Here is a 12,805-nt window from a genome sequence, read left to right as displayed (position 1 = left end):
ATTTAATCTCTCAAAGGCACATTTCTACAGACTAGCTTTACTCTGGCTGGATTTTGCCAATAACACTTTCATCTAAGTAACACCTGCTTAGGTACTTTGCTTGTAGTGAAATATTTTTATTTTTCTGAAAAAAACACAAGTTTGAAATAAGATATATAAAACGATCAGAGCTAGAGACGGGCTATATCAGCCACAGATATGATATCAGCCCTCTGACTCCATTTCATCTCGACTCAGATGGCCCGATCACAAAGGACACTATTCAAAAGGGTCTTCCATATATTGCAATAACTGCAATAACTGCGCTGATTTTGGGACTGGTTAACGCCAAACTGACACTTTGAATGTGTTATGCAGCATGGTCCACCATCACAAATGTTTGCACATGTTGTGTTAAACTGAGTCATATGGACAGGAGAGGATCACAAACAAATGATTCAACTGGAAAACAAATTAAAAGCAAACGGATATATATATATATATATATATATATATATATATATATATATACATATATATATATATATATATATATATATATATATATATACATATATATATAAAAAGATTACGTTTATAAATAAATGTACCTAATCTTTTTTTTTTTCAGAGTAGATTTTTTTCCGCTTCGCGTTTCAAATATACTACCGACAATGAGGCCATTAAAGTTGTTTATCCGGAAGTGGAGATTAACGAGGTTTAGTAAACGCAGCATGTCCCTTCTGTCCAAAGGTCCTGTAAACTCAAACTCAGCTACAACTCGTTTGCTGATCCACGCAGACAGCCCGCTGCCGTCCCGCTGCTGGACACACCACCAAACAGCTGTAAGCAGCTGTAAACAGCTGTAAACACCAGCTGCAGAGAAAGCTTCAGCTGGTTTAACAGCTCAGGATGGATGTGTCGACGCTCCGGCCGCTTTTCCTGGTTTTCCTGTGGATGAAGCTACTGTCGGCCAACGGTGAGTTATTTAGCAAACTCCCATTTGTGTTTAAATGTTGATGTTGTACACTTCCCTGGGACAATTTAATCCCCGCCAGGAGGTTTTCGGTGCTAACATCAGGCTCATTTTGGCCTGACGGCTTGTACAAGGAGGAGGTGACTGAGGAGGTCCGGGAAAACACGGTGAATCCCGCAGCATGCTAACTAACTGTTAGCATGCCGTCAGGTTATAAATTATATTTAATATGTTTCATATTTAATCACATAAGCAACCATTTTCCTGAATTAGTAGTATGGTATTGTACATTTAAAGCTGAAGAGCAACTGTTTAGTGTCTAATTTGCGTGTACAGTAAACAGCTGAATAAAGATGAATTTAGTGCTTAGCTATATTTGTGGATACGCACCGTAGTCAGAAATGATCTACCAAACAACAACAACAAAAAGGGTTAGTGTAGTTTTAGGTCGCGCCTGATTTCCTCTTTATTGTTCTCAGTATTACCCAATCTTCAGTTTTTTTCTTAAGAAGACAGTGTAAGCAGATTCAGTGTGTACTGCCCAGGATGCACGGAGTCTTTACGAAGAAAAGAAACCTGTCCTGTACTCAGGCACACCTGCAGCTGGGGACGAAAGGGAAAACATTGGAAACACTTACTGGGTCAGTTTGTTTGGAGGGTTTTGGCTCTGCTTGCTACCTTTGGTAGAAGAACATCCCCCTGAGTCTTGGCCTGTATCGAGTGAACACACTTCTCTATCTCCATGGGTGTGCCTTTCCTTCAAGGAAATGCTTTCCTCATGCAAAGGGCACAAAGAGGCAGTAAATGGTTTGTTAAAGATGTCAAAGCACCACATAGACGAATATATGGGAAAGATTTGTGCTCCATCCATGCAGCAGAGTTGAAGATATTTGGAGAATCAACAGCGAGGTGCACAGGAGCCTGATTTTGGAGGCTCATGTTGGCGTATCGCCTTTGGAAGACATGTAGCTTTATTTCCTTCATTAATTTATCCCCTTGTTGTCCAGTCAATCCGTCAAACTTTATTTAAACAGCACCTTTCAGACAAATTTAATGAGGCACAATGAAAGAATAATAATTGACAGGAGACCAAGAAAGTAAGTGTTGAGTTTGATTTAAAAAAAATATATATATCACTTTCTGCTACCTTCAGGTCTTCGGGACGGTTATTCCACAGGCTTGGGCCGCGATAAGAAAAGGTTCTGCCACTGTAGGTTTCAGATCACTCTTATTGTGGTTAAAAAGTATTTTCCAGAAGACCCGAGGGCTCTGGAGGGTGCATTGGGTCAAAAACAGATCGGATAAATAGGCAGGGTCAAGGCCATTTAGAGTTTTAGGGACTGAAAACGGAACTGTTTGTGTCTCTCTTTTACAATGTTTGACACATAAAACTGAGAAAGGCAAATGCCCAGACAGTAACGCTGAATACCAGGTTGAATCTTTTTATCTTACGGTCCCATCTGCTTAGTTTTAGATTTCTGTCTATACCAGTGTACTAATGCTGGTAATTATAGATCATATAGATACATGTGAGCCTCAGCAGGCGCCAAGCAAATGTATACAGATCCTGTGGAGTGATGCTAAAATGTATCTTTAGCAAAGAGTCTAATAAACCAAAGCTAATGGCATTAGAAATGATTTAAGATTATTATTAGGTCTTCATTTTTTTTCAACAACGCTACAGATTCCAGCTTCCCATTTCTGTCTTATCAAAAGAAAATGGACTTTTAGTTTAAGTGGCCATTACTGCTCTGTTCCCACGAGCGGTTTACCAACACATGAAGTGAAATCTAGGAGGGGAATTGAAATCCTGTACGAAGCACTAGCTAGAGAAAAAAACAAAACAAACGTCAACCAAAAAGCATTTTCTTTTTCCTCTGGTGAACTTCTTCTGATCGTGCTCATGGCTCAAGCTGATCCTAAGGTTTTCCTTCAGCGCTGCTGATCTGAGGGGGATGTTTGGAAGGTTCATAAAAGGAAGATTTCATGTGCATTTCAGCTGCTTTACTTTCCTCACATCCAGTCTCTTCCCTGCAGAATTTCACTCTCATGCCAGTGAAAATAAGAGATTCGTTTATCTGATTACAGTGTCTGGATGGGACCTTTGAATTATGTTAAGACTGCAGGCCAATCAGATGGCAGTCTTCCTGAAATCGGATTGTCCAGCCATCACCGACCGCCCTGCTTAGGTTGCCGTGGTAATGATGTTGGCATCATTAGCACCATAGCCAAGCTGGCAGCTTTGCTTTCCAACAGTAGGTTTCTGAAGGCTTTTCCTCGTGCATAAACGTGCCTGCAAAGTGTCTGCGGCATGGGCGTCGCACCCGTGGGGGATGGGGGGGTTTCGACACCCCCACTTTTACAGCAAGATGATTTCACCCCCCCACATTTTCCATAGGTAAACCCGTTTGCCCCATGGATGTATTATATTAACGGTTTGCCCACCCTCGTAGTGCACCAACATACAATGTGTTTTAAAGACCCTGTACCCTCTTTAGAATAATTCTATCCAGATTAGAGCAGTCTAACCATTGTAGTTTCCATACAGGACCTAGTTTAGGGCGATCAAAATGCAGTGAAATGGCCCTTTATGCCCATCCATTTAATTTGCGAATCGGATGCCAACTTCAGCGTCGTGTCTATGGGCTTGATGTGGCGCTCATGTGCCACCCCTGGAACACCCCCACATTTAAAATCACTGCTCCCCCCCTGGTCTGCGGCGTGAGTCCACGGTGTTCTCCATTTTGTCCGTTGCAACGCTCTGCCAAAGGCAGCAAGAATAAGCACGCTCCCCACCATCTGGGGGTAACGTCAGTAATTTGTGTCTTGAGTCGTCCGAACACGGATGCACCTCAGCTCCGACACCTACAGGATAAACTGACAAAAACCGCGCTAGATTCTCTTTATGATTGAAGGCGACCAATGACGTACCCGTCGGCTTGTCAGTTTTAGCTGAACTCACTCCTGAAAGCAAGGAAGTGAAGTCAGTGTGTCTGGATGAAGTGCAGCTGGAGTGTGTGTGTGCAGGGAGTCACTCGTACGCAGGTGAGAGGAAGAGCTACAGTCGATTAAGAATACACTCTGATCTTTTGGCTGCAAAGCTACATTTGTCAACAAAACTGACAGACATGACACCACGCCTTAGGGCTGTCGCGCCTCTTGGCGTGTCCTATGTGAGAAAGTGCTGTGGCTGAGGTGACAAACTGTGTGGGTTTGATGTTGCTAATGTGGCTTTCACAAGCTCTGTGACTGCACAGCGAAAAGTTCTTTCAGTATTGATAACATGATTGCAGCAGGACGGGTTCGTTGATGACGGATGAGTCATGCTGTTTAGAGGTGCTTATGGGCATGAGCAAGTTCTCCGGTGATCTCGTGATATGTGGTGCACGACGCTGTGGTGAGTCACCGCTTACAGTAACAACCGGTGGCCTTGAGACCGGGACTTTCCTGGAAAATAACCCCTGTTGCGCTTACAAATTTCTTGCATCCATGGCTTGGAAAAGATGTTCTTATTCGAGCTTTATGTCCCAACTTAAAGATTCAGGATATTCAGGATGTTTGACAGTTTCTGGAAAATAAAATTCACGTTTGAACGTCAGTTCTGTAATTGCAAACGCTGCAATGTGGCCAAAGTGAAAATGAAAACCGTTGAGTAGAACTCAACCAGGTGGTGTATTGACAGAAAATTGACTTGTTTTGCAAAAAAAAACAACAGTTCATGGTTATTTGTAAAGCATGATTGATTCATTGAAGGATATTAAAAACTGTCTGCAGAAGATAGTCAGAGTTATTGTGACTTCATCATCATTAAACTGAACTTGATTTCTTTCCTCTCAGGTAGTGTTTTGCTGCTAATGTTGCTTGTTTGATCTGGGGGGAAAAGAGGCTTTAAACAGCAACAGCCTTACTTTGAGCTGCTCTTTTTTTTCATGTGCTGGTTTTATGTGAGGGTAAGTATGTATCACATGTCAAAGCTTTATCAATAATCTGGTGTGTTTTGCGTCTCTTATCACTCAATGTTTTAACAGCCAGTTCATTGCTCAGTGATGCTTTCCATCGCTTAAGTTGATGATGAAACGATCGTTTGTTTTGCGCTTATTGATCTGCTGAAATGGGTCCAAAGTATAGCCAAGAAGGAGGATGATCCAGAGGATTCTGTGAATCAGTTTTTGTCCCATCAGGTTGAGAGAAGCTGTTGACTTTGGCTTGTTACCATTTAATAATGTACAAATATAGATAACCGTTTTTTTTTTAGTTTTTTTTTTTTAAACGCATCTTAACAAAATACATCTTTCTCTTAAAGTTTTTGACCCTAAATGAAATGCAGCCTCGACTGATGTATTGATTACACAGCTTTGAACTAAACGTGGCTTCCTTTACAGGAAGGACTCACGGGCCTGTAGTTAGTTTGGGTCGAGTGAGCTTTGCTTTCAGTTTTATGAACACGTAGTTGCAAAGTCAGTGAGCTGGAAAGATATCATATGGAAATCAGAAAATACCACTTTGACACATGACTGCAAACAAAACTAAGCATTAATATCAAGATTTCTAAATATAAAGCTGAGCTGAGCTTTTTTAGGTTCCAGTTAAGATGATCAACGCTGACGCACAAAGAAGAGCGAAGCCTGTGCTGCACCACCGACCGATATCATCTGCTCTCTCTTCCTGCTTTTCGAGGAGGTTTTTGCTTTGTAGACACAAAAGCTGCTGTGCCATGTCTGTATCTTCATACAGTGCCAAGTACTTTCTCAGATTCTGCACTTGGAGGTTTGAATCGGCCCGTCGATTTTTGTCGTTCTTAAGGGTAAATCGATAAATTTAAGGGAATGATCGGCTTTGAAAGCGCTCAGTTTAACGCGTTGTTTGACCGCACAGAAGTTCGGGCGTTATTTTTACTGCCGGCTTTAGTAGGAGTTTGACTTAATGCTTGAAAACTCTGTCACACATTTGGTTGAAATTTGTAATCATGTGAACTCAATGCTGTCAACTTTGAAGAAAGTCTGACACTTCATCTTGAGTTCCACAAACATGGAAAAAGTGGTAGAAACCAGGAGAAAAATGGCAGTTTAAATGATGTTAAAATAGTGTGTGTGTTTGTGGTTCTCAGCCCTCAGGAACCAGCTTTACTGTTGTGGTTATCACTTCTTTACAATGCACAAGCTGCCTTCTGTGATTTCGCTTTCCATTCATCACGAGTGATTTTTTTTTTTTTTTTTTTTTTTTTTTTTTTTTCTGGGCGGATGCCATCACGTTCATGCATGTAAATAATAGTTTGCAGCGGAAATGAAACTGAAATGTCTTTGATGTTATAGGTGACTCATCCACGCGAGGGTGTATTTGGTAACCCATCTCACAAAATGTCCTTAAACTTAACCAAAGTCCCATTTAACACAGTATATGTCATTTTCCCTGTTTTCTCACCATTCATCTTGAATGCATCCCGTGTTGTGTGTACACACAAATATGAAATGCTTGTGTAAAGATGAGCTGGATAAAGAGGCAGCATCAATGAGACGTCGGTCTTTTTGTATCGCTGCAAACAGGACCGACGTGCAAGTCAGGACATGAAAGTGAGGATCAGCTGCACGTTCCCTCTTTGCTGCTTTAGTTTTGAGGAAGTTCATCAACGGAAAAGAATGTAAGGAAGTTGCATAGAGTTTGTGCAAATAAGTGATGGTGCAAAAAAAAAAAAAAAGTGTTTTTCATCACAAAGTTTAAAGATATTAAAGCATCTTTGCATTTTGTTTGTGGTCAAAAAAAAAAAAGAAGAAGAAGAAGAAGTCCTGATTTCATGCTCCCGAACTCATAAGCGTTGGTAATGGAGTCAGTGCTGTGTCTGTGACGGAAAACACAGACTGTGTTGTGGAACAGTTCTCTCACTCTGCCCTCTAGTGGCAGGTTTGTGTTACTAAACCTCAATCTCAGACTTGAACAGACTTGAACTGCTGTCTTAGAGCTCAGATGAGACACCTAGTTCGTGACAGCTTTGTTTTTTTTCTCTGTAACCTCGTGTTATTGCGAGACAATGGCTGTTTAAATGACTCATCTTTAACTGGTGTTATGTCGAGATCCCTCTGAGTAAAGGAGTTTTGGTAAGTAAAAGGGGCCGGCATACCTTTTGCTTAACAGTTTGGTGATTTTCCTGTTCCAAGATTTTAATTTTTAAATCATTCAATGTATTTGCTTTCTGAAGTTTACGTTTTTTTTTTGTTTCCACAGTGGCGCCTCCCACAGATGTCACCCTTCAGTGCGGCAACCTACGCAACATCCTGTCGTGGGGCTACGACAAGCTCTCACCCGGGCTCAGATTTAAAGTGGATATTCGTTCAGATCTAGGACTGCAGGGGTACGGTTTTGGGTTCCTCTGTCCTCGCTACCTGCCAGATACGGTGTTTTTCTGTTTAAAACATTTTTCAGGCTCGTTTTGAAACAGGTTATTTTCTTTTTACATCTGTGTAAGCGACGTAAAAATGAATTCAGAAAGCATCTCAGTCAGGGTGAATGACGGCTAAAGGCTGGAGTTGGTGAAACTGTCTGAATACTTCGGTCTTTTTTAAAAACACAACATTGACTCGTGCAAAAGTGAGTCGTAATTATACATTACTGCTTTACTGTTAAAGTAAAATGTTTCCTTTTTATACTGAATATGAAACCTAACAAGATGTTTTGCATTGTGTCATTACAGTGTTACACTGCCATAAAACATTTATTATTAACTAAAAACATAAACATCATAATTGTGTGTAAAAATACACCTAACAGAGTTTATAGTTAAATTAACCTGGTTAACTGCTCATTAACAGAATTTGTTTTGTGTAATTTTGTTTTTCCAGATGCCCTAATGAACTTTGGGTTGACCAACCCGATCTACAAGCCGATGTTTCATTTCTCTCAGACCGGAGCACATCGTACTATCTCACAGTAACAGCTTTTATTGGTCAGAATAAATCCGATAGCATGCCCTCGGATGGAATCATTTTCAGCTACTACAAAAAAGCCCTGGTAAATCAGAAATGTGAGTAGTGCTTTGAGTATTAATCGATGACGGCAGGTAATTTGACAAGTTCCAGAACATCATGTGAAGACCAATCATCTCAGTCTGCCCCAGTGATTCAGCCATGTTCTTGTTGGTTGTAGGTTCTCTGGACCTTCCGCCTGTTGACATCATTGCCCAAACACCGAATGAAGTCCTCTTTCGCTTCGAGCATCCCTGGCAGGTGTACTACCAAAATCGGTCTCAATGTACAAAACAAGGGAAGATTAAAACACACAAGAATCGGATCGGCGTAAAGCTCCCATGTTTTAAATACTACGTCAGCGTGGACAAGGTTGGACAGCACACAGTTCTTCTTCTACTTCACATATCTACTTTTATTCAGGGGTGTTGGTTAAAACTGATTAGTTGTAACGGCCTTTAGTATTGCATCATACATGCACTGCTCAGCATGTGTATGTACGACTTCTGTCTGGTTAAAACGAGCCTCTGTGTATGTGCAGCAGAAGGAGCCATTCGAAGTCACATGTGAGGAAAGGGTGTGTGAGAAGATTCTGGGAGTGGATCCCAAAGAGGAGGAGCACTGTCTGAACATGTCTGACATGGAGGTGGAGACGATATCGGTCAAAGCCAAAGAGGATTACTGCATCCCGTCACTTAAACCGCTTTCTCTCAGTTGAGTGAAATTTCATATTTTTGTTGTTGTTTTGCTCTAACTGACATCATGAAAACGCACAGCAGTGAAGTCTGGTTTGTTTCTGCTGCCATCGCTGAAAGTATTATGATGGTGGAGAGTAACGGCCGACTTTTCAGTGAAATCTAACGGGTTGTTGCTGGTTTTGATGAGGCTTTAACCTCCGCTACAATGAGACCGTGTAGCTCGTCCTTTTCCACGCACCGTATTTCTTTTAGGTGGTCTTTTTTTCTATGATACACACAGCAGTAAACCACAGCTCTTCCAATAATTAGTTGTGATAAAGGAGTTCCTTTTTAAAAAAAAAAAAAAAAAAAAAAGAGTCACTATGTAAATCATTATGAAAGTCTTTAGGTTTATGAGCCCTCTAAACTGAGACATCTCCACCACAGATTATGTCTTTAAGCGGGGGAGTGTGGCTCAGACACCGGCCGTCAGGTTTGCAGACAGGCCAAAACTTTTTATTTATTTATTTTATGGCTTTTATGCCTTTAATGGATAGGACAGTTTAGAGAGACAGGAAGCAGAAGGGCAGAGGGGGAACGACATGCAGCAAAGGGCCATCCGATGCGGGACTCGAACCGGGGCCAGATGCAGCGAGGACTATAGCCTCTCGTACATGGGGCACCTGCTGTACCCACTATGCCCCCAGACCAACACTTTTTAACCTAAGCGTGCTCGTTTTTTAACCGTCGGACACTGTTTCGCGCTCTTTCTTTGGCCTGATTCGGCGCCTCCACAGGTTTTCTCTTCATGCTGTTTGTAAATGAACATGGTGTCCGTTTCATCCAGATCCCACCTACATCTACATCGGGGTCACCGTGTTGGCCCTGATGGTTGGCGCTCTTGTCCTCTTCATGCTTTTCCACAAAAAGACGAGACCCCCGACCGCTCTACCCAGATTCATGGTATGTTCATCCTGACAGCTCTGACACCCCCCACTCCCCCACACACACAGAACGAACATGTTTTTTTTTTTAATTTGTCATTATTTATCAGGCAATTCTTCTTTGTGTCTGAAAGGAAAAGAAATACCCAGCGGCGCAAGAGTCCACACAACAAACTAAGGAATCATTCTCTCACGTCGAGGTGGAGATCGACTCAACCAAGTCTCTGCTGGCAACTCCTGAGGCGGAGACCGGAATAGAATTCCCTTCGGATTTGAATGGATGTACTGAAAATGATCTACGCATGCCCATCGGGATGCCGTCGAGGGATGAAGGTGCGCCACAGGACCGGAAGGAAGGGAGCCTTAATGGTGAAAATGCGCCATACATGCAAGGCAACAACTTGGATGATGATGATGATGATGATGATGATGATGATGATGATGATGATGAGGAGACGGCATCCACTGAGGTACAGTCCTCCGGTTATGAGACACGTCCGGTGCCTGTTAACTTGGCACCTGAGGAAAACGCTGTGGGATATCGTCACTGAGTACAAAAGGAAGTTGTGGTTACATTTTCACAAGTTTAAATCAGTTGTTTGCAAAAAAAAAAAAGAGTAAATGCAGCTCTGCATGTAACGAGAGGCGCAGTGTCACGTGTGCACAAAGGGTTCGCCCTCAGATTTAAAAGCCGAGTGGCCGCCAAGACCCTACAAGCTTCCATCACATACACTCTACATTCAACTCTTTCCCACTGTGTGCCAATAACACTGCCGTGAGCTTTCTGCTGAGCTTTTAGTGACATCTGCTGCATTTACATGAGCATTACCATATTCCGAGGTTACTGAGCTGTATTCACCGTTGCTTGACTGTCGATGGGATTCCTTGCACTTTTCTTCCTAAAAAAACCCCAAATATAAGACGTCCCACGCATTCGTTACTCCGAAGGCTTTTAGCGCTTTAAAGTCTAATACAGAGTAGCGTCTGTAGCTTGGATAATGTGGCATTTGTCCGAGCTGTTCTCACCTAAACGAGGTGTCTTTCTTTCTGATTTGACTGGATTTTCGGAATCAAGATCAGGATGAAGAGAACAAACTGTTCAGGAATTGATTGCGAAATGCAAGATTTGGGAACAGAATTCAAACGTGTTTGGTTGCTTTGTATTAAATGTCAACACGATGATGAACTTGGACGGTGCTTCCCATCTCTGCATCAATATTTTGAATTGAATACATTTATGTACAGCTGCTTAGTTTGTTGTGGTTGTGAACTGGAACAGTTCCTTGTCTGCTTTTATGTCTATGCAGTGCTCAATATATTCATCATGTGTTACCCTGACTGTTCAATAAGCAGCTGACAAAAACAAAAACGACAACCACTCTTTTTCTTCTTTTTTTTTTTGTTTCTTTGTTTTTATCATCCAATTTCAAAAGGTCAGACTTTTCAAAATGATTGCTGTTTTTACTTATAGTGCCATTGACTGTTTGACTGTATTTTTGAGAGATTGTGCATAAACTGTTGGTGGTGCTGTGGCCCTGGCAGAGGACTACATCTTTCATGTACCCATGTAGTTAGTGTTTTTACTTTGGCAAGTCCAACTGTTTCAACTTCCGCACCTTGTTCTCTATCTGAGGCAATATCTAAGGATGCCAGTATCTGACATCAGCCTGTCGTCAAAGCTCCTGATTCTACTTCTTTGCTGCAACCCAACATTAACCTTGTTAGTTGAGCTGGTAGAGAGGGGAGGAGCAATGCCAGCAGCTGGAAAATATTTTAGGATAAATGACACGGGTTCTGAAAATTTACAAGAGAAAGGAAACTGGAAATATGATGCAAGTAGTTTGAGAAATATTTATATAGCACAAAGCTCAAGGAGCTCAAACAGTTGACAATACAATATAATGGTCAAAGAAAGTGACTTTCGGGTGTAATCAACAGCGTGATGCAGGTCCGTACCATCGGCTTATTGTATCAGTGAAAGCAAACGCAGGAATGATGAGGGAGCCTTGCAGAGACCTGCTGTGCATCAGGGTTGATGCTGTGCTCCAAACGTGGGCCGTTTTGAAAGGATCTGTTCACGTTGTGCTCCAGAGCGCTTAGAACTGATGTGTGAAGGGGTTTTTGTTTTTTGTGTAAATCATTTAAGACATAGATTCTGTCATAATCCTGTGAATATTTTGTCCGTGTCGTAAGAATGATGTGAATAAAACAATGTTCTCGATTAAAGTACTCACCAAAACATTCTTCAAATCTGAATCTTGCGTCTTGTGTTCTGTTTCGCACGTTGCTGTCATGTTAAATTCCCCCCAGTCATGAAGGGAAGTTGGCATTGCTGTGGGACCTGCGTAAATCGCTGCGTCTGGTTCTGTCACATGTTTTTAGTTTTAAGGGAAGAAGCGGGCTTCCCTTGATGGCTCGTTTGACATTTGAGCAATCCACACCGTTCCTTCCTCTAAAACCAGTCATTTGTGATAAAGTGGGCCTCTTTTGTGAGTGTGTTTGCTTCCTTCCTCTTTACTTCATGCGGGGGTAGGGAGACCTTTTTTTTTCTTTTTGTTGTTCCACTTAACAAATGTTAATTGTGTTTGGACTCATTCTGCTGACTCATGGCATCTGATTTTCAGACTTCTGGTAATCTGCTCCAGTGGTTCCCAGCCGAGCTCTCAGACCTACCTCCATAAATCTGAAATGAACTGCTTAAAAGCCGTGTGTCATGTTCACAATGTGTCCATTTGAATTCCTTTTAATTTTATCTCTTTATTTTAGTCTCCTCTTTGTCATTTATCCATTAGATTTTGTTGAACTAATTATTCACTACTTCTTGTGTCGTTTAGCGCCTTCAATTTAATTTCATCAGTTAATAACGTTTAGACGATCACTAACTTCTTGGCTTGTTAAAGATCATAATTGTCTTCATTTTTTTTTATCCACTATTGTTTTTAGGATGCATCCAACACATCTATGCAACAGCAGCTGTTGATCCATACCACTTCAACCATTTATTCATTACTCTTAGAACACATCACACCAGTTTTAAAATCTTTACACTGGCTTCCAGTCAGTCACAGAATAGATTTTAAAAGCCTGCTGATGGTTTACAAATCCCAGAACGGTTTAGGCCCAAAATACATCTGTGATATGTTCAGAGAATATAAACCTAGCAGAGCTCTTAGATCCAAGGACTCAGGTCAGCTGGTCCAGTCCAGAGTCCAGACTAAACATGGAGAAGCAGCATTTAGCTGTTATGCTGCCAACAAGTGGAACAAACTGCCA

General features: G+C 41.6%; 1 protein-coding gene across 2 annotated transcripts; it reads left to right on the top strand.

Moving 5' to 3' along the window:
- The first annotated feature begins 691 nt into the window (after positions 1-691).
- On the top strand, positions 692-11,788 carry ifngr1l (interferon gamma receptor 1-like). 2 transcript variants are annotated; one of them, XM_075478804.1, is made up of 7 exons: positions 692-958; positions 7,175-7,301; positions 7,789-7,970; positions 8,093-8,283; positions 8,456-8,624; positions 9,436-9,551; positions 9,667-11,788. In XM_075478804.1, exons 1-7 carry the CDS (start codon positions 892-894, stop codon positions 10,081-10,083), a joined length of 1,269 nt encoding a protein of 422 aa, XP_075334919.1. In that variant the 5' UTR covers positions 692-891; the 3' UTR covers positions 10,084-11,788. The 2 variants fall into 2 exon arrangements, with proteins under 2 accessions (XP_075334919.1, XP_075334912.1); XM_075478797.1 differs by having other exon boundaries at positions 694-958; positions 8,453-8,624.
- Positions 11,789-12,805: the final 1,017 nt, after the last annotated feature.

The sequence above is a fragment of the Odontesthes bonariensis genome, chromosome 2, assembly GCF_027942865.1.
Source record: "Odontesthes bonariensis isolate fOdoBon6 chromosome 2, fOdoBon6.hap1, whole genome shotgun sequence".
In the NCBI taxonomy this organism is placed as follows: domain Eukaryota; kingdom Metazoa; phylum Chordata; class Actinopteri; order Atheriniformes; family Atherinopsidae; genus Odontesthes; species Odontesthes bonariensis.
This window is presented reverse-complemented; position numbering and strand designations above follow the sequence as displayed.